The 22,911-nt window shown below is 36.1% G+C and overlaps 1 protein-coding gene across 1 annotated transcript; it reads left to right on the top strand.

Moving 5' to 3' along the window:
- Positions 1–2,963: 2,963 nt before the first annotated feature.
- Positions 2,964–21,522, top strand: LOC120631154 (lysozyme-like). The gene is made up of 4 exons (XM_039900607.1): positions 2,964–3,125; positions 15,655–15,828; positions 17,762–17,835; positions 21,267–21,522. Exons 1-4 carry the CDS (start codon positions 2,975–2,977, stop codon positions 21,414–21,416), a joined length of 549 nt encoding a protein of 182 aa, XP_039756541.1. The 5' UTR covers positions 2,964–2,974; the 3' UTR covers positions 21,417–21,522.
- Positions 21,523–22,911: the final 1,389 nt, after the last annotated feature.

The raw sequence follows: 22,911 nt of genomic DNA, 5'->3' as shown, positions 1-22,911 counted from the left end.
AGGTATGTCCTTTATCTCCATCAATATTTATCGGACCCACTTCGATTCTTGGCACGCACCTCTAAGTCTGCGTAGTTAAATGCGTTATAAGCAATTAAAAATCACTTGCTTTAGGTAATATTGAAGGAAAACGTCGCGTAGAAAATGCCTGGAAGTTCTCTAAATCCGCAATTGGCCAGCGTGTTGGAATACGACCCTAAACCCTTCTCATTCTGAGAGGAGACCCGTACCCTGTAGTGAGCCCTTAATGGGTGGATAATGATGGATGTGACTAAGGTTCTAGATTTGTATTCGTATTACGACTTGCTGTGTCAAGGTTCTGACCTCATTCTGGACACCTTTTAGTTTACTCCGTGTTATATCATCAAACTGTCCAGTTCTGTGTCGGCTCTATTTTAATGAGCCATCCCAACTCTAGTCTACATGAAACGATACTTATGAGATCACGATACGCGTAGATGATACGGATGTATTGGATGGGGTCGGTCAAATGATATAATATATATCAGGCCTTCACATACCCTTTGCATAACTGCCCAGGAATCGTACTAAAACAAGTAAATAGAGACTAAAAGTTAAATCTTACAATTTGTTAATATCTACTTTAATACTGTTAAGATTGGTTTGTGTTGATTCTAACTTTCTTAACTCATGTAGATTCCCGCGAATCTTTATTAATGAATAAGCTATAGCAACCTATACCTGTTCTTGTGTCCTGTGAAGAGGCATTTTGAAAATAGAGTTAACAACAGCTTCAGACTAAATGGCGTCATGTCGCCATTTTCGTCAATGAGTCAGTGCTGCCATCTAAAGAAAAATCAATAGATATATAGATGTCAATAAGCAAGATAAATAAAAAAATAAAAGCAGTTGTTTTGTAATAAGCAAATCATTACAATAAATCATTTCAAGGTATCAGAATTATAATTCAAGTCAAACTTCCGAGAAAACCCGACATTATTTTCCCGGATCTGATTGTTTAAAATCCCCAATACATCCTTGAATTGAAATATTTTTGTACATTTGGCTACTGCGTTTACTCTCTCCTTTTGTGTTAGCTGAACTAATTCTGTTTGCATTTTCAATGTGATTTGCACATTGGTGCCAATTCAGGTGAAGTATAAAACCTCTACAGATAAGAGATAGCCTAGTGGTTACGGCTTCAGCCTCTCTTTCGGGTCCGAGTTCGACCTCCGGCACGCACCTCTCACTTTTCGAAGTTATGTGCATTTTTAATCGTCGTCGTCAGGAGACCTGTAGTATATCGGTTCAGAGTTAATTATGATTATAAAATCTCTACATTAAACGAAATTGAAGTCTATAAAAAGTCATATTCTTACACGGGAAATAATTTAGAAATACTGTACACATACAACTGCCAATTTAGTTAATATTAGTAACTAAATTGAACGTCTAAAAATAGTTCCATCCTTTTCCACAACAAACATTGTGAAGAGAACAACGATACTTTTAGTAAGTTTAGAAATTTCCTGTTTAATGATAGGCAATTTTTAAGTAATTATAAAAGTATATCTCGATATAATTATATATACAACGTGTAAATAAATACCGAAATAAGACTTCGCTGACTTTAGAGGTTCATTATGTACTGTTTTTGAGTAAACCACTGCGATAGTTTTTACTGAAAGAAATAAGACACAGCCCTAACATAACATGCAAAATCAAAATCATGTTACTCCTGTCACTTTATGCACTCGTCGCGTAGGTACTATGCGCGTGTCGGTCTTTTACCTCCAATTGGGTTGACATATGTAAACTCTTAGAATGTTTTGAATTCGTTTGTATGGAAAAATAAATGTGCTTCTTTTGATTTAATATTTTTACAGGGTGATGCCTTATGAAATAGGTATACTTATGCGTTATAGAGCGGAGCGCGCCTATATTGTATATCTACAGCATACAGACATACATACTTATACAACGTCAAGATTCAGTAGTTTGGCGACTGTTCAAATTTTACAAACGTTTTTTTTGTATCATCATCAACCAGTACCGACCCACTACTGGGCACGGGGCTTTTTTCAGATTATTTCGTAATACAAGTTTGTAAGATAGCTGTTGCCCGCGACTTACTCCTCACTTGTTTTTGTTTTTATAGCACATTTTGAAGTTGTGTATTCGTGTAAAAAATCGTGTGTAGTTTTTAAAAAGAACTTTTTCAATCTCTAAAAATAACTGTTTTGGTGTGGTACTCAAATTTTTTAAACTTGCGATAACTTATACACTAAATGTCCAATTGGAATGGAATAAAATAATTAAAAAGTATTTTACTGCTATATAAATACCCTTAATGATGAAGCAGTTTATTTGAATAAAAATTAATACTAATTGATAGTGATGCGTATCCGTTGTGCACAAATTTCTAAACTAATTTGACACGTTATAATGGCAACTTTTCTGCATCAAACTAAAGAAGAATCACGTAAACGTGATCATACGAGTAAGAATGGGCTAACTTGTAGTGGAATAAAAAAATAGTTACGTCTGTTCCCGCGGTTTGACGGATTTGGTATGAAGATTATTTTATAGTAAATAAAATATACGTAATAGTGTAAATAAATATTAGTGTAATCGATGTACATACATCAAAAAAAAATATTAACCGATTTGGGAACCTTTTTGAAGTCTGGTAAAATAGTTATTTGAGAAAAAGGATAGTACTATTTTCAGACATGTCTAATTAGTTTAGTGAACAGATTTTTATTAACATAATTAGCACCAAATCAACTCAAAAATTTAAATAAGTATTTCTTCATGTTTTATTCTATCAGAGGATAAAATATGATATCCTCTAACGATTTAAAGAAATCCCTCATTTCATACTTTCCCTGCGACATTTATGTAGGGTTGTCAAATAAATGAACCTAAAAATAGAATTTAATATTTTCTATGGAATTCAGTGAGTCAAAGCGGTCGTCTCGCGTCCATATAAGCGGGTTTAAGGCCACGATCAATGTCAGTCCACTTCAGATGCGCAAGCACACCCAACGCATATAACTTTATATTTCATATCATTTATTTGTTCATTTCCGTCACGATGGTGTCAGCTGTGATTAAGTTAAGTGCGGTGTTAATGCTGGTGGGAATCTGCTTTGCTGATATAAGTAAGTACCTACTGTAACATTATTGCTTGTAAAATTACTAGCGGGTGCCGTCGTATTTGCCCGCGTTGAATCTTTGGCTGAAAAGGGAAATATTACTATTGCAAATGAAGAAATAAATATACTACGTCAATACACACGTCGCCATCTAGCCCCAAAGTAAGCGTAGCTTGTGTTATGGGTACTAAGATGGCTGATGAATATTTTTATGAATAATATACATAATAAATAAGTTTTTATACAACGGAGAGCACTGTGGTTTCAATTGGAAATCAACGGTTTGATTCCTGGAGGGGCAATTTGGGAATTTGTATTCCTGAATTTTCTCTAGTCTTGTCTGGTCCAGCCGTGGCTAGTTACCATTCTACCGGCGTTAGCGTTTAGGGTACGACGTCGCGTAGAAACCCATTAGGGCTATGGGGTTAATGTAACTGACTTACTCCCTAACAGGTTAGCCCGATACCATCTTACCATCATCACTAACCACCAAGTAAGATTGCAGTTGAGGGTTAACTTGTAGTAGAATTAAAAAAAATCAAAAAGAATTTCCGCGCATGCTGCGCCATTATAACGATAAAAAAGGAAATAAAGCCGAAGCTTTAAGCTTTTATCTGGTGGAAAATTCGGCTGCGTGTAGCAAATTGACAAAGCACGACCATGTAACAACTAACAATGTCGCATAGAAACCGATTAGGGGTACGGACTGCGGTCATTAGCCCCTTCAGGTTCCACGCTTCCGATCTCAGATCTAGTCAAGTGCTAACTTGTTATTGAATTTTTAGAAACCATGGTTGACGAGCTCTTGGCATATTAACTTAAATACCATTGACTATTATTAGTGTTTTGTAGATGTTTTATATAAAAATTAAAATATTGCTTTCATCTTTCACAAAAAGTGATTTTGTTAATTTCTGAAGAACATAGTTATTGGCAACAATATTAACTATAAACATATTATCTGTACCATAGACAATTACAATGCTAATTCTATTGTACTATCTATTATTATGTATATCTATTGTTATTTCAATTCTTCACTAATTTGGACCTGACAATTTAGTTAAGTATAGACATTTATCGAATTTGCACTATTGATGGCGCGCAATGGTTTGCTAGAGTAGGTTTGTGATATTTTCCCGTGACTGAGCAAACCTCCCTGTGTAACCACAGACTATCACAATGGTGTGACGGTAATTGCCAGGGTGTAACGTATCCCACGACAGGCTTGCGACAGCCGTCAATCTTGCAATCTTTGCTGTCAAACGTCACTTTTTTTGTTTGCAATAGTGACGTTTGACAGCAATGATAGACAATGATAACTTGAAAAATGATGATGATGGTGCTTACAACCAAAAGTTTTATTCAAAAAGTAGAGTTAGCCACATTTTTTTCCTTAACGTGTCTTCCATACCGGATCGGCCACTGGAATTTTGTGGCGGGAGGTATTTTTGATAGATAAACCGCCGTAACTATTAGTAATAATGAAGTTGTTTGTGGCTTTGAAAATAGTAATTAAATAAAAACTACAAAATCGCTGCATTAATTATAACTACTTCGTTTGGTTTCTCCTACTCAAATTATGGAAAACCCTAATAAACACCAACAAAATATAAAAAGATCTTTTGTGTGATTTTTGACAAGACTATCTTTAGGTGGTACGAAGTATTTCGGATTATTTAAAGTAGGTCCCTAATATGCATACATTTCATAAATTTTATATCTGAATAAGATAAAAACTTCTTCTTATTAAAAAAAGTTAAGTTAAAGTAAATAGTCTTCTGTAATTTGTTAACTAATATTAGCAGTTATTGTTTACATTTGATCTGAAGTATTCCCCTGACCTACCTATTTCAAGAATTAATACAAACAATCATCATTTTGATAACACTTTAACCTACCCGATTGATCTGAGGATCTTCTTATCTATGGCTGCAAAAGTACCTATCGTCTTTATCAACTTTGCAGTATTAATACAGACACTTTTAAGCTAGAAGCACTTGAACTCGGATATGAATTTACTGGCCTCCGTTTGGATCGAAAGGTTCCATTGCCATAAGGCACAAAAAGATTTAATCACTAAGATTTTTGACTCAGCTTTTGACGACCTCCCTGGTGCAGCGGTGGTCGCTGTGAGTTTAAGTATGCGGTCGCTGGTTCGATTCCCAGCAGGGGAATTTGGGAATCTATGAATATACTTATTTTTCTCTTGTCTGCTCTGGTTGGAGACTTTGGCCGTGGCTAGTTACCACCCTAACGATTAAGACGTGCCGCTAAGCGATTTAGGTGATGTCGCGCAGAAATCCACCATCAGTTACCATCAGGTGAGCTTTCAGTCATGGGCTAACTTGTACTGGAATAAAAGAGCAAGTTTGCAAGTATTATCCATTCCATTTGCGTTTTCACTATTTTTGGTCACAATACACTTCTATTCACAGTATTACTGTTTAAACATATCATTTAAAGTTATGCATTGGTAAGTCCATAATTACCTTAGGATCAATTGCAATCATTATCATCAGCCATCTAATTTCCCACTGCTGGACACTGGCCTGCTATCTTACAGAATAGATGGGAGTAAAACCCTAGACCCACCACGTACGGGCTTTAAACTTTATAATCTCTCATTCTAGTTCTGTCCAAGGCATAGGGCTTCATGTTGGTACTGAAAATGTCTGAATGCCTTAACTGACTAACACATCGCACCCAGGACCTTGCTCGTACATAGTCAAACAATCTAACCAATAAACCAACCACTTTGCTCGTTGATGAACATTTAGATGGCGTATACATTTTGTATATATTTCAGGACGGCGGTTTAGGTAAACATTTTCTATATGTGTTTGTATATGTACCCTATATGTTTGTAAATATTTCAGTAAGTAATAGCTTTTAAGAAGTATGTATTAACTACCTATATAAAAACATAATAATAAACAATTAAGTTAATCTTCCAACTCCAAGAATAGGCAAGTAAACAAATATTTCATCTATTGCTAAGTATTTGTTCATCAAGAATGTAGTAAACGCGATTATAATGAAACATAAATTGATACACGTCTTATTGGAGTTTAATTGTTGAATCGATTATTGAATTAATCGCTATTACCTCAGACATTGATTGATGATCTCAATAACCTATTAATTAATGGACAGTAATGGAAAAAACACTTAGTTCGGTTTCTTCACACCACACACTTTATGTGTTTTACTTGGTAACGAGGGTATTTTAGCAAGCATTTTATATTTATTTACATAAGTGCTACAGCTGTGATAGCCATTGTTAGCCATATATCAGTGGTTAGGAATTCGGCTGGGCAGAGTTCAAACGCCAGCACACACTTCTTACTTTAAGCAATTAAATATCACTTGCTTATTAAGTATACATTTCAAAAGTGTGCACACTATTCGACCTATATGTAGGTGTAGTTATATTTATTAGTGATCTCTGGTACCTGAAAGTTTCCACTAATTTAAGTAAATAATGAAATGAAATTATACTTTATTGTACACCTAACGACGAATGATATTATAAACAAAAAAACACTTAATATAACAAACAGGTACAGTTAGCGGACTTATCGCTAAAAAGCGATCTCTACCAGGCAGCAAAGGAAAGGAAAAAAAAATGTAAAATACTTTGACTATAGGGTTAGGTTGTACACAAGAAGAAGGTGACTATAGGGTTAGGTTGTACACAAGAAGAAGTACAATATGTACCTAATTACATTAACCATCTATAACTGTAGCAAATTACAGGAATAACAATCGGATTGCGAAATAAAAATAATTATATTAAACGCATATAATAACCCCTTTTGCTTACAAAAAAAACTATGCTAGCCAACCAGCAACAATGCATTATACATGAAAAAATTATAATTTCCTGAATTCCTGCATGCTTTGCATACGATTTGCATAACAATAATTATTATTGTTCTCTGATATTAATTAGAAAAAATTTACTTAAGTCGGTCGGTTCCTACCTCGGTATTATGTTAGAGCAGGCTCGACGTGTTACAGGAAAATATTCCCGTTGCCTACTTACTAGATTATTTTCCTAAATGCTTCTTAGATTTGCAGCTTCTATTAGACTCATTCAGCAAACTCAAGCCAACAAAAAGGTCGTATGAGCAATAGCTGTAGGTAGATATTTTTTGCAAGTATTAAAACATGTTGGCCGATGGTGCCGATTCATGAGATTAAAACTCTTTACACAACTGAAGAGCTACTGAGATTTCTTCATCATCTCATCGACCCATTATCGACAGGGCACGGGTCTTCTCCCACACTGAGAAGGGGTTAAGGCCGTTGTCCACCACGCTGGCCCAGGGCGGATTGGTGAAGTCCACATACCTTTGAGAACATTATGTAGAACTCTCAGGCAAGCTGGTTTCCTCACGATGTTTTCCTTCACCGTCGAAACAAGAGATATTTTTAATTACTTAAAACTCACATAACTTAGAAAAGTTAGAGGTGCGTGCTAGGATTCGAACTCGTCCCCTGAAAGTGAAGTCGAGCTTACCCACTGCGCTATCACCGCTGCTGAGATTTCTTAACAAACCAAAATTGACAGGTTAGACGTGTCAATTAAGTTTATTTATAAGCAACATTTGAATTCTGTTGTCACGAATTCTCTAAACTAAACTAAAACTTTAAAAATAAATATTGCTAGGGACAGAAATCCACTCTACTTTCACAGGTAAAATTACTAGTACTTTTACGTACTTTGAGATACTTTTACATTTTAAAATAAATTAATGTTTTATTAAGTAGTATTTTTATTGTTATGATCGGTTAAAAATGTAGGTTGTTGAAGAAAATTACGATGATTTATAATAAACAATGAAGTTTATTCTGCATTTGCATTTTAATCTCAAAAGTTTAGTCTTCCGTACATATTTGCCTAAATGAAATTACCTTTGTGTTTACCAGGGTCATATTCACATAGCATATGTATACGGCTAGCAATTTGATGAACTGCAATAGCTATACTTTGGTAAATACGTTTTTAGTCTTGACACAATGTTGAAAGAGGTCACTCGGACTGACCATGGACTGACGAAAAGTATTACCTATTATGCAAGTTCCATTAACATAGTGAAATTATATATTACACTTCGTCTTGCATAATACGGAGTAATGGGGAAAATAGTTTCTTTTTTTTTGAATTTTTTAGGAGTTTAAAAAAAACTTGTTTTTAATTAATGATCCTTTAATTCAATAACCCATTTCGATATATTTTGGCCTCAATGGAAAAAAAAAACTAATAATTATATTTAGTAAGAGAAATAGTTTTATTTTTCTGATGAAGAAAAAAATATTTAAAAACTCCTGCCCACTAGAATATTCTCGAATGTTAATATGAATAACCTTACCTATTCAATTCGAGGTAGTCTACGACTTGTTTTAGAAATATTTCCCTCGACATTAAACTCATAAAATATTCGACTATATACTAAGTAGATACTCAATAAGATTTATTTATATACGTAACTCGCAGCTGTAGTTGCGTGGTTTATTTACATCATCTTATAACGAATTCCATATATAACGTAGGATGTATGAATTATATATAAACTAAATTGTCAGGTCTTATAATACTGCTGTTCTTTTTACAATGCTCCTTACGGAAAACGACAGCACTGTTTTAAAATACTTATGTCAATTTAGTTAGTATAGTTTAAAAAAGTGTGAAAAATAGGGTTGGCGTCTAAATTCCCAATGTTGTTGTACTCGGATCGGCAAACTAATTCAATAGGTCTAAAATTACTGTTGCAAATCTGTTGTTTTCACAAACTTTCCGATGGATAGCACCACTTTAAGACCTCCCAATTTAGTTTAGAGATTTGTCTACAACAGAATATTTTGTACCTACACGTAATAAATAGTTTTACAACTATAAATAATCCCATACTAGGTCAAGTTTGGTATAACTTTCTAAACACATGTAGAATCGATATTATGATTTTTTTATATAGGACACCCCATAATAATCATATTTAAAGTAGTGATATCGATGCAGGCTTTTAACAGCAGCACTGCTGGGCACACGTATACGAGAAAGGGATTGATGCGGGTTGGTGGGCTGAGAAAGGAAACTTTATGTATACCTATTTACTTAATTGGATAGAGGCGACTCAGTTTATAAACCGGATTGATTGGCACGCGGATCTAGCAGACGTAGTATGTTAAACGTCTCAGAAGAACCGTAACGCACCAGTTTATTTATTGATGTTAACGGTATTTAAAACTTTGTAAGGCAAGCTAAACATGAAAGATGTCTGAGCAAAACCTTTGCCTGTACGTTTGTTTTAAAAAAAAATGTATCTTCATTTAGACTTGCCGAAATTATGCAATATCTGTGGTCGATGCAAGTTGGGATGGGAATTGAAAATGACAGGAACCCAGATCAAATAAGGTTATATAAAAAGTTATAATAATGGCGGTAATAGAAGGTACAGTACGGACGGAAGTGTTAAGAAAATTGAAGAAGAAGAAGAAAACAATAAAGTTGATTAAAAATTCATATGCTTAAGTCTATGATGAGTTATGTTTTAATAAGAGATAGGTACTTTAAGCGGTGATTGCCCAGTGGGTATTACTTCGACTACAATTTCGGAGGAGCGAGTTCGAATCCAAGCTTCAAACGCACCTCTAACTTTTCTAAGTTATGTACCTACGTCTTAAACAATTAAAATTACTTGTTCAAACGGTGAAGGAAAACTTAATGAGAAAACCTGCATACCTTAGTGTTCTCCAAAATGTTCTCAAAAGTGCGTGAAGTCCACCAATCCGCACTGGGCCAGCGTAGTGGTCTTCGGCCTTAATCCCCTCTCATTGTGGGAGGAGACCCTTACCCTGTAGGGGGTCGGTAATGAGTTGATATGATGATATATAAATAGGTGTGTGTATAGATATTATTACCGAGAATTTTTTTTTAACTACTTAGTAATTTATTCCAATTTTTCCAACATCGGAATATATAACAGAGTAATGAATTACAAATTGCAACGTTGTATACTAAAATCGATTAGCGATTATAATCTTTATTTTTATCACTTGTCATTGACACATCATAGAGTAAAATATTAAATAGTTGTAGCTTCCTTCCATTTAAGTATTTACAAAACTTATGAATAATTTTGTTTTACTAACAATTGTTCATACGTAATTGAGGTGAGTCACGTAATTCGAGCGTGAATTTCGTTCAAAGTAACGCTTTCCGGCACTTTTGAGATACATAAAAAAACTGCTTATTTCTCAATGGCAACTTGGCAAGTCCGGGTACAAGCTAATCTGAATTAAATATATTATCTCCTTAGACAAAAACGGCTTTCTTTATCTTTCTTGAATATTCCGTTAATTCCAACTTGGTCGGAAACTCAGTGAATTGAACAGTTTATAATAGATAATAGGATCAAAATTTTGAACTACCCATCAGACCCTACGTCCAAGACCGTGGGTTTAATTTCCACAACTGGAAAAAAAAATGTTTGTGTGATGAATACGAATGTTTTTCAGTGTCTCGGTGTTTATCTGTCATCATCATCACATCAACCGATAGACGTCCACTGCTGGACATAGGTCTTTTGTAGGGAGTTCCAAATTCCACGATTCTGAGCCGCTTGGATCCAGCGGCTACATGCGACGCGCTTAATGTCGTCTGTCCACCTCGTTGGGGGTCGACCAACGCTGCGCTTACCACTACGGGGCTGCCATTCCAGCACCTTGGGACCCCAACGTCCATCCTTTCTCCGAACTATGTGCCCGGCCCATTGCCACTTAAGCTTCGCGACTCGTTGAGCTATGTGGGTAACTTTGGTTCTTCTACGAATCTCCACATTTCTGATTCGATCGCGTAGAGATACTCCGAGCATAGCTCTCTCCATCGCCCGCTGAGAAGGCCATGGGCCTCATAAGAAGGCTTAGAGTTTATCTGTATATTATAAGTATTTATGTGTATTATATTTCGAAAAAAAAAATTTAATAGCTATCTTAGTACCCATAGCACAAGCTACTACTTTGGGGCTAGATGGCGATGTGTGTATTGTCGTTGTATATTTATTTATTCCCATCAGTGAAGACACCATAACAGGGTAGGAATTAAGTTAATAGAACGATACCGCCTCAATATTACTACGAACAACTAAATATATACATCAGTCCGTTAAATAAGTAAATTATTGATATAATGATAATGATACAATTTGTATGTTAATGCGTGGATCGAATACGGAAGCTAAGCGGATGATTGCACCCTTGATCTCGATATGATCTCAGATAGCTGCTATGTTTATGTTAAAGGATGTATGATATTTAGCTTATGCCGCAAAAATTCCTTGCTTACACGGTAACTGCCCCGTTGATCTATAGGTGTTTTTTTTTTTTTTTTTTTAATATACTACGACAATACACACATCGCCATCTAGTCCCAAAGTAAGCGTAGCTTGTGTTATGGGTACTAAGATGACTGATGAATATTTTTTTTTAATGAATATAATACATATAAATACTTATAATATACAGATAGACACCCAGACACTGAAAAACAATCATGTTCATCACACAAACATTTTCCAGTTGTGGGAATCGAACCCACGGCCTAGGACTCTGAAAGCAGGGTAGCTACCCACTGCGGCTGTCGGCCGTCAAGGTTGGCATGTTCGAATACCGATCACGAGATCCTGTGTTTTATTCTCATATCGTGCAAAATGGTCAGGTAGGTCTTGAGGTCGCTGTAAGGGCATTTGAAGTACCAGGTATTAAATAAATTGGTGACGTCAACCCCCGCGCCTCGAAGAGTTTGTACCGTTCTGTACCTTTTTGAATCCACTGCAAGCTAGCCCTTCAGTGATCTCAGCTGGGGGTAAGTGGTGATTCAGTCTAAAACAGTATGAGCTTAGCATGTTACGGGAAGGGCATCAGTTCTACACGGCATCGTACCGGTACGACCGATCGCTTAGCGGTTAGTTTAGGGTAACACTTCATTGTTTTTTTTTTTACTACGACAATACACACATCGCCATATAGTCCCGTAAGCGTAGCTTGTGTTATGAGTAAGTATATAACTGATGAACATTTTTTATGAATAATATACATAAATACTTATAATACGAGTATAAAGATTAACATCCAGACACTGAAAAACATTCACGTTCATCACACAAATATTGTCCAGTTGTGGGAATCGAACCCACGGCCTTGGACTCAGAAAGCAGGGTCGCGGCTCACTGCGCCAATCGGCCGTCATTGTCGGTAGGGTGATAACAAGCCACGGCCAATACGTCCCGCTAGACCAGAGAAAATCAGAAATAATTAATTCCCTAATTGTCTCTGCCGGGGATCGAACCCGGGACCTCCGACTTACAAATCGCAGCGCTCACCAAAGAGCGCCAAGGAGGTCGACAATTAACTTCCTTAGTATATCGTTCATAACCACGTCACGTTATGAAGTTATATATCCATACAAAGAGTGGCGATTATCCACATAATTAAGTTGTAATAAAAGGCCACACATTAGATACCGATCTGACAACTAACTCGAACGCTCCGAACAATGCACTGTGACTAGCCGGATCTTACTAAGCACTCCCACACTGGCAAGCAAGAATACATACATAAATTATTATGAATTTTACGGTTAAGGATACGCTGGTCGGTAGCTCGTATTACGGTAGGCAGTTTAAGTCAGTCATCATCATAGCAACCGATAGACGTCCACTGCTGGACATAGGTCTTTTGTAGGTGATTCCAAATCCCATGGTTTTGTGCCGCTTGTGTCCAGCGGCTCCCTGCGACGCGCTTGATGTCTTATTCAAATTCAAGTTCAAAATGTCTTTATTCATGGCAGGCCTATCACTGGTACTTATGAAGCGTTCATAGATATATGTTTACATAATTGCAAGGGGATGGTGATAACTTCGTTCGCCAACATAAACCTAGAGCTACGAGGGTTCCAAACGCGCCCTGGTCTAAGAAGAGCCCACAACATACTTAGCCGGGTATTTTTTTTTGTTATCACCATCTCACAGAGCAATCCACACCCAAGCTTTTTTGTCGTCTGTCCACCTCGTTGGGGGTCAACCCTGATCTCCTCATAACTGATTTGATCACGCAGAGACACTCCGAGCATAGCTCTCGCCTCTCTCCATCACCAGCTGAGTGACTCTGAGCCTTCTTATGAGGCCCTTTTTATTTTTTAAGTAATAAACATAATACTTTTAACTTTAAATTGTATTTTTTTCATATAGTAATTTTTGACAGATTAATATTTTAACCAAGCAGATGGTGGTTCATTCTTAGTCACGACGGTTAGTGTAGAACCATCGCATTTGAACGGGCAACATGCAAAGAACACCTCCTGCAAAGTGCCAGCCATTGCCCAATAACCTACCGGCCGGCGTTGACGGCCGATTGGACCAGTGGGCAGCGACCCTGCTTTCTGAATTCAAGGCCGTGGGTTCGATTCCCACAACTGGAAAATGTGTGATGAACATAAACGTTTTCAGTGTCTGGGAGTTTATCTATATATTATAAGTATTTATGTATATTATTCATAAAAAATAATAATCAGTAATCTTAGTATCCATAACACAAGCTACGCTTACTTTGGAACTAGATGGCGATGTGTGTATTGTCATAGTATATCACCCGGCTAAGTTTGTTGTGGACTTCTTCTTAGACCAGAACGCGTTTGGAACCCTCGTAGCTTTAATTTTAAGTTTACGAATGTGGTTGACGCCATCATCTCACTACCGTGTAATTATTATGTACGCACCAAAAGTGCCACCTATGGGCCTACTTGAATAAATATATTTTTGACTTTGGCTTTGACTTTTGACTTTATTTATTATTATTTATTATATATATATAGTCTACACCTATAATAGTCATATATGAGATTTTGAGATTTTATCACAAACATTTTTTTATCTTACGTATTTTTTTTGATGAAAAGTTTACTATATTATTTATAATACCTCCAAGAATTTGTATAAAAAGATTCATGAAGATCGGTTCAGTAGTTTTCGCGTGAAAGCGTAACAAACAAACTTACATTCACATTTATAACATTAAGTAGGGATAATAATAAATATTTACAAGGTTTTTTCTATATCTGTCATAAGCAATTTGGCATTATAAGCAATTTACTATAACAACACTTATAGGCGTTTTTTAATAAGGGAGCATAACTTTTATTTTTTTCGAAAAAATAAACTTTTTTTTTCCTTCCATATAGTTCCATGCACGCGTGAGATATTATTAAAATTACAATCTAGCCTGAAGACAGATAAGTAACATTTTTTAACCTAAACTAAACTAATTCCAATCACTTCTGACATAAGACACTTTGTTTTGGTATCACTATTTATGATTTCTCAAAAGGTGTTTTATAATATATCTCCTGTGTCAAAATTAATGTTTGATATGCCGTTTTGAAGATTATTCTTTCCCTTTTAAGGCGGAAAATAAAACCATTGTTTTCATTATAAAATAAATTATAAATCGTCAATATTATAAAGAAGAAAGGCCGATAGCCCTATATGATTTCATACATTTCTACCGTTCTCTTCTACTGTGCAATAATAAACTGTTTGCATCAACCACGGTTACTGTCCAAGGTAAGACGTACCTTGACCTCCCTATATATTACGAATGTCTTCTTTGCGGTTTAACGATTTACATAAATAATATCACGTAATTCTCTGCCGCATTTTATATTGACATTGTCGTATTGGAAATGTGAATCTTCTACTAAATCTTTAAAAAAACATAAAAAAATATTATTTTAGGTTTATGCGTGGTCCATTTGTGACACCTGTTTTAGCTACTAACTGAATGACTCTATAATTTCATATACACGTCAATATTATGGGCAATATTCTTTTACTAATATTGACTGTATTGCCGCCTAAGATTTCACCGTACGCTTTGGAAATCGCTTTAAATATAACGCCATCTTGCTATATCAGTTTAACGCCTAATCTGAGTTTAAACAGAATTTTTGGGTAAAATTAAAAAGAACAAATGAATTAAAGAAGTAATATATAGTGAACTATGAATATAATTATGTTTTTGATTATTTTTAAGTATTTTTAGGTAATATATATATTTTTTTTCCGTGGGGTCCAGAGGCAAGAGCTCTTTTCAAAGAATTATCGAAAAGGGTTATCGAGTCTACCGGTGACCCTAGAGCGGGCAGTTACCTTGGCCAACAAATTAGTTTGGCCATCCAAAGGGGCAATGCTGCCAGCATCTTAGGAACTCTGCCTCGCTGCGGTGGTTTCGAGGACGTTTTAGATTTTATTTAGTTTTAAATAGTTTATTTTAGGTTATATTTATAAGACAATTATTTTAAAGGGTAATATAATATTTTAGAGATATAAATTATTTTGATATCAATGTGTTCAGCGGAAGGCAGTGGTTGATTTATGGTTTATTGATTTATGGATGGATGAAAATACAATGACCTACATTTACAGTATTTATAATTCGTCATCAATAAAACAATTAACCTTTTTTTTAATTCCAGGCCTAAAACCGGTAACGGAGGTGTGCCTTGGATGTATGTGCCAAGCTGTCTCCGGCTGCCAGCAGGGTGCCACCTGTGAAGGTGACGCCTGTGGCCTGTTCAGAATCACCTGGGCATATTGGGCTGATGCTGGCAAACCAACATTGCCTGGCATTTCTCCCGACTCCCCTGACGGTAGGTTTGATCACTTACCTATTTATTTGATATCAAAAAATTTCACAGACACACGGGAGCACATCATATCGTATGATCAAGGCCTGATTAATAAAGTTACATTGAATTAAAAACAGGCTGAGGGCCTGTTTTTAATTCAATGACATTGAGCTAAGATCAGAATACAGTTCTCACCATCCCTCCTCTTCCCGCGTGTGTCGTACGAGGCGGCTGAGGAAATATGACGTAGAACGGACAGCAGCATCCTCTATGCCTCTACTACCATCTACTGCGATCACCAATCCGTCTGTCCAGCAAGGCCTTTATAGGCAGTGGACTATTATGGGCTATTGGACCTACCACCTACCTACATTACATACTACATTTATTACAGCGAGGTTAATATACAATTGATGAATTCAAAATTCATTTTTTTCAAGTAGGCCTACTTTATAAGTACTTTTGAAAGGTCAGGTATGTCTGTTTGTAGTGACTCTACCACCGGATCGGATAGCAGTTTCTACCGAGAAGAGCCGGCAAGAAACTCAATCTATAGAAAAATGAATGTTAAAATGTAAAATGTAAATGGTTGATGTTGGAAAAGAGCAACTGAGTTTCTTGCCCTTTTGTTCTCGGTAGAATCTGCCTTCCGGGGGTCGGTAATCTGACAACTTTTTCGAAAAAAAATTCGAAATTTCTTATTCGAATCAATGATGATCGGACGAAACCGTTGGAAAAGTCTCAATAATTAGGTATTCTAACATAAATTAAATCAATGGGTAAAAAATTAAAAAAAAAAACATGATAGCAGATCAATTGTTTAATATGCAAATTGATTTGAATACAAAACCTACGGTCACCTTACACCTGACATTTACAAGATCCTGGCCACCTCACGCTTCTAAATGTCAATAGAGAAGTGTACTGAAACGTCATGTCATATACATTTATTAGGAGAACATAACGTATGATTTGAACCACGAATGACGCATTCAAAAGCTTAAATATCAGGGTTAAGTTCCCGGAATTAATAAATTCGAAAAGTGAGTACTTCGGCTGTGAATAAATACCATCCAAGGTCTTGAATAAAGCGGCAGCATCATAACTGACTGATGATTCAGTGAATTTACACTGTTTTTATTTAACATGCTAATCTAAGGCCTTTTTTGTTTTTTTTTTATTCAACACAGATCATTCTTCACCAAAACAAAATAAAAAGTTTTTTTCCTTCTGGCTTTACACAGATAAGCCAATGTCAGGTATCTATAAAAAAAAAGTTTGACATGAATAAAATTTAACAACTAATACAATGGCCTTATCGCCTACATCCGATCACTACCAGGCAACCTAGGACAAATTAAAAGCTTCATTATAGGGTTGGGGTTGGAAATGCAAGGATTCTGTGGCGATACACTTAATTTTAAATGAGATTGAAACTTTATTAAATTCTATTAAATATTTCAATGACTCTGACCATATGAGCTACAGTTTTTTAGAGCACAGAGGATTCGATTATAGTTTATTATACTACTTCAGTTCATCAGTTTGACTTCAATTTATACTTCGATGTAATAGTGTAGAGTAGAGGGTCATAGTTACCAAATAAAAATTATTATTATATTTTTATCATTTATTCTTTTTTATTTTTTTTTTAATTCTTAACAATGCAAAAAATAAAAAACACTATTAAAAATTTATTAAAAAAAACATCCACCCTCCGCTTGCGGGGCTTTTGAATACCCAAGCAACAAGCGGTCAGGGCTCCAGAGTGAGGAACCTCCTCACAATACGCGCCGTTTCAAGGACTACTGCCTTCTGTATCCGACCCTTGATCCAACAACCAAGCGAAAGCTTCTTAAGATATATTATTATTATATAAAGCGGAATTATAGACTACTATAAATTATATCATATTATTAATTTCTAATTATAATTTTATTTTATCTGATTTCAGCATATGCTAGCTGCACGAATGACCCTCACTGCGCCGCCGACTGTGTCCAGGGCTACATGAGGAAATTCGGACAGGTAATTGTTTTGTTTAGTCAGATCTGTCATTCCTTAGCTGAGTTTTAGTCAAACACAGCCTTTAACATGCGTACGTAAGCATTGAATTGAGGAAACACAGAATCCTCATTTAGCCAGTATTGTTTGCAGTGCATTGTGTCGAAAACTCCCGCGCACGTCTCACTTTACATCCGCAGTATCCATTTTATAGTGAACGCTTAAAATATTGTCAACTGGTAAATGGTATGAGGTGACTAACCGTTTGTTCAAAAAAACATTCTAAAGTGGAGTGGGCTTTTTATTTGTGTACAAGGATTCTGTATGTTCTTAATTCTGTGTGCGTGAATATACGTGTCTACCTACCAAAGCACAGGGAATAGAAAAAGTTAACCACTGTTTATAATAACACGCATATTATTTTCACTTGTGCGCAAACGTTCGGGCAGTTGATTTAACAGTTGTGAGATACAATTTTATCCTTTCCTCGGGGAGAAAAATCTCTCCCATGCAAGCCGCGATACGTCCACACGATGTCCTCGCCGTCACTGTCTGTCTTATTTTTTTCGCTAGAGTGAATGACCGGAACAATAACAGATGCCGCTGCCGCGCCGCGTAATTCGCTGTCACTATAGGGTGCTTCTTAACAGACCAAAATTATAATTATTTTCTTTAAATAAAAAATAAACTGGATTTACCTACCAGGCAATCATAGGATATCCGCATATGGAATGAAGGCGGATTTTCGAGCCACAAATAATAATTCTCAGTAGGCTATTGTACTGTCAGCTTGTCATTAACATTTGCATATGTGCCGTCGCTCAGCGCGCGTGAGATCATCGTTCTTCGCCAATCATCCAATAGAAAGAAACAATCGAAGAGACTTATATCAGGTTTTTTCTAGCCCTTGTCTGTATTCCTTCCTAAAGGCAAGTTATAATACAGTCTGAGATAGCTGCGGGCTAACCTATTAGTGGTACCTATATAAAGAAAAGTATGGTATATTGGACCACTCGCTAAATTGGAATACCAGCAGTGGCGTGCACTTCATACATGCACAAAAGCACTGCATAGCACAAATTTTCATAAAACTGGCAACGGATTTTGCCATTTTATGCCATTTAACTTCTTTATGCTTACCCTGGTCCAAATTCCTGTGCACGCCACTGACCACCAGTTAAATAGCAACATCGTAGGATACGAGCCTTAACTTTATTGCATATCGGCCATATTGTTTTACTTGAAAAATCGAACGGTTTTGTGATGTGAGAGTAAGAAGGTGAAGATTATATTTAACCCATACCCTATGGTTTTCGAATCGCTAAATTGCTAGGAGCAGTGGCGTGCACTTCATACATGCGCAAAAGCTCTGCCTACCCTAAAATGTTTGTATAACTTTTAAATGCGAAGGAATTTTTTATTTTCAATTCCATGGTCAAAAACCCTGTACACGCCACTGGCTTGGAGGCACGTATAGTCGGGCAAGAGGAAACAAGCCGCCGCCAAAGCCTCACATAAGACCTGCAGGGTGATTACATATCTCGCGACAGCCTTACGACAGGCGTAAATCTCGCAATCACTGCTGTCAAACGACACTTTTCCATTCAATAAATAAACAAAAGCCAACCTGCAATCTAGGGAAAATTCTGAAAGTAATATCATGGATTTCCGCAAAGTAACGCCCGCTTCTTTTTCGTCAGTCGTATAGCGACTGTAGCGCCATCTAGTAGGAAACGTATTATAATGAGACTCGTATGAAGCCAGGGATTACACATTTCTTTTTCTTATACTTTTTTTTATAATTTAGTCCCAAATTGCCCCCTACCGGGCATCGAAACCTGAGACCTCCCACTCTGAGACATTACAAATTTGCTTACCACCTACATAGACCTCTGAATTCTGCGTGTCCCTATTACTTTTGGGTATGCTCCATAAAACCTTCAAATTAAGAGTAAAAAAAACATCTTTTAGGCTTTAAGCTAATATTAAAGGTCTCAAGTTTAATTTAATTAGGTTTACCTACTCATGATACAAATAAAAACATCGATTGAAACGTATTACTTAATTAGCATAATCCTTTATCACTGTCGAGAGTCAAATAATTCAAGCGTGATGTCATAGAAACTAGTTTGACTCAGAAGTAGGTATAAAACAACACCTATCCTCGAAACAACAAAATGTCACATAAATAAAAACAAATCGATGTTCTGTGTCCTTTAATGCAACTGCTTTACCTACCAATTTTACATTATTAATTTTCTTACCTTATTCGTAGCTTATCAAATAATAATTCATATTCAAAAAATCCTTATACATGTAGGCCTATCATAGGCACTTATGAAGCGTTCATACATACATACATGTTAACATATTTATTGTGAGGTGATGGTGATAACTACGTTCGCCAACTTGATCTTAAAGACTACGTGGCCCGGGTTTCCAAACACACCCTGTCTAAGAAGAGCCGAGAACAAACTTAGCCGGGTATTTATCACCAGCTCAAAGTTCATTTATATTTATCTATGAAGTTAGAGCAATTCACACCCATGAAATTTTAAATATTATCATCAACTGACAGTTAAAAGATTTCTTTCGGTAATTTGTTACAAAAAATACACAAATTAACTTGAATGAAATACTAATTTTGTGTACTTAGCCTAGTATTATATTAAGGTACCAACGAAAAATTTAAATGAATCATTCCAGTCTGTCCTCTGAAGGGACAGATTGCAATGTATTCATTGCAATCTGTCCCTTCCAGTCTGCCCTCTCTGGGGACGGATAGGAATAAAAAGTTAGATCTGAAGTCAACAGTTAAAGTTGCGCTACACATACACGTGTGTATATATTTATCTACAGATATAAAATATTCCAAAACTTCCATCACTTGTTATTCCACCATTAAAATGTGGTTTTCACTAACTCCTGGCTGCTATTGCGGATTGCTAAAAACATTTAAACCTTGTTTATTTCACTTTAAATTTAGACTCGCATAAAACCTGTCTGAGCTCATCTTTATGTTTGGAGAAGTGATTATTTTTTGTGTGCGTGTGTATGTCACTGAACTCCTCCTAAACGGCTGGACCGATTTAAATGAATTTCTTGGCATGCGTTTGGGTGTCACCCTGGATGGTTTAGATTCACAAATCAGCCCGACAGATGGCGCTGGGGTCCGCTAGTATTATATATATATTTAATATTGGCAAAGGCAGCACATTTAGTTCTTTGAATAATCTGCAGGTCTTTGAAGGGTCTGCAGCTTACGAGAGGGTCTATACGAAAAATAGCCCGAATGCACTTCTTCTCAACTCGTAATGCTCTTGTAGGATGTGATTTGCATGCCCTACGAATTTTTGTTCTGTTTACAGGCGATAGTTTTACACTTACTATCAGGCAATCTGCTACGTACGTCAGACAATACCATAATTTTTTTTTGATTTCAATTTTTTTTTCAGGATTGCAATGGAGACGGCGTCGTGAACTGCTACGACTACATGGCGATCCACAAACTCGGCGGGTACGGGTGCAAAGGTGATTTGCCGTTCCAATATGTTAACGTGTTCAACCAGTGCGTAGCAGCGGTTGCTCAAGCTCAACAAGGCTGAATGGAACATCCAGGATATTTCAAAAATAGAACAGTTTATTTAAGATTTTACAAAAAAGCATTACTACGTCATAAGATGTGTTAAAAAAAACATGTCTATTCAACTCTAAAAAAAGTAAAAAAATAAATATAATTAAATGATGAATACAAATTTCAAACAGACGTTTTTAACTAAGGATATATAAAAGCAATCTTTTAAAAACTTCAAGCTTTAGAATTTAAGCATTTATTTAAAAGAAGGACAATTAAATAGCATAAATCCTTGAATTTGAAAATTGGACCAAAAAAAAAGCCACTACATTTATAAACATTAATTATTATTAGAATTTAGTTAGGGTATACATAGATTATATTCTAATAGATACATAGTCATTATAAGTTTTTATATTATGTTCGTAATAATATAAAGAAATTATGCGGAATGTGCCAATGAGGTTGGCTTTGATATTTTTTTTGTCAAATTCAACCGCTGAAAGCATTATTATAAAAACAACAATGTAGTTTTATAAATGTATGGAAATTTATGTAAATAAAAAATATAAAACCCAGTCGAATTTTATTTTGGATGTTCCTAGGACCATTAAAACCCAAAACCCAATACTTTCCGTTTGGCTCTTTGTTTTAAGTTAACTGAGAGTTATATGAAATCAAAATAGCGCCATCTAGTGACAAACTGTTATTGTAACTGGCACCCTAGTAAATAAAAGTTTCTACTTTTATTCTTACGTCATGCCGTGTGGTGACTGCAGATCAGAATACTGTTGTCACCACCCCTCTAATTCCCGCGGGTGTCGTACGAGGCGACTAAGGAAATATAACGGAGAACGGGCAGCGGTAGAAGCAGAGTTCTTTGTTCTATTACTACCATGTACCATTATGTAGACCAGTAGATGATAGAAGTAGAAAAGAGTCAACAACCTGTCTGCCCGGCGCGGCGTGGTGGTTATGGCCATCCCCTTCCCTTGGTAGATGCCTAAGTCCAGCAGACTGTTATGAGCTATTAATGATTCCAACATCGTGTTGAAAGCAACGATGTAAGCGGGGATGACTAGGGGCATTGCATTTCTTCCGATTTTTTTAAAAAGCAACTCTTTAAGGTGTGTAACTAACAAAAATCTACTTCGAATTTTCCTTAGAAATAACTTTGAAATTTTTATTTTTATTTTTAGTTTTGACTGACTAGTTTACGTCATTTGTAGGTTAGTATCTTTATATATATCTTGTGAAAACCATGGCCTAAAACAGAGCAACAGACCGCAGGGCATGCAAAGAACACGTCCAGCAACGGGCTGCGTCCATTGATCTAAGACGTAAGTGTTAAGCCTCATGCGCTTATAATTACACCGGCAACCACGCCCTTCAGACCGGAGCACACCATTGCATCAACACTGCTTCAGAGCACAAAAACGAATGGCAGTAGTACTTCCCCGGACAAGCTCCGTCACGAAAAGCTCTGCTACTTATACTTATTTAAATTACATACACTCCGAAGTACC

This window comes from Pararge aegeria, chromosome 17 (assembly GCF_905163445.1).
Source record: "Pararge aegeria chromosome 17, ilParAegt1.1, whole genome shotgun sequence".
Classification (NCBI taxonomy): Eukaryota; Metazoa; Arthropoda; class Insecta; order Lepidoptera; family Nymphalidae; genus Pararge; species Pararge aegeria.
Note: the sequence above shows the minus strand (reverse complement) of the source record. Positions and strands in the feature narration are given on the sequence as shown.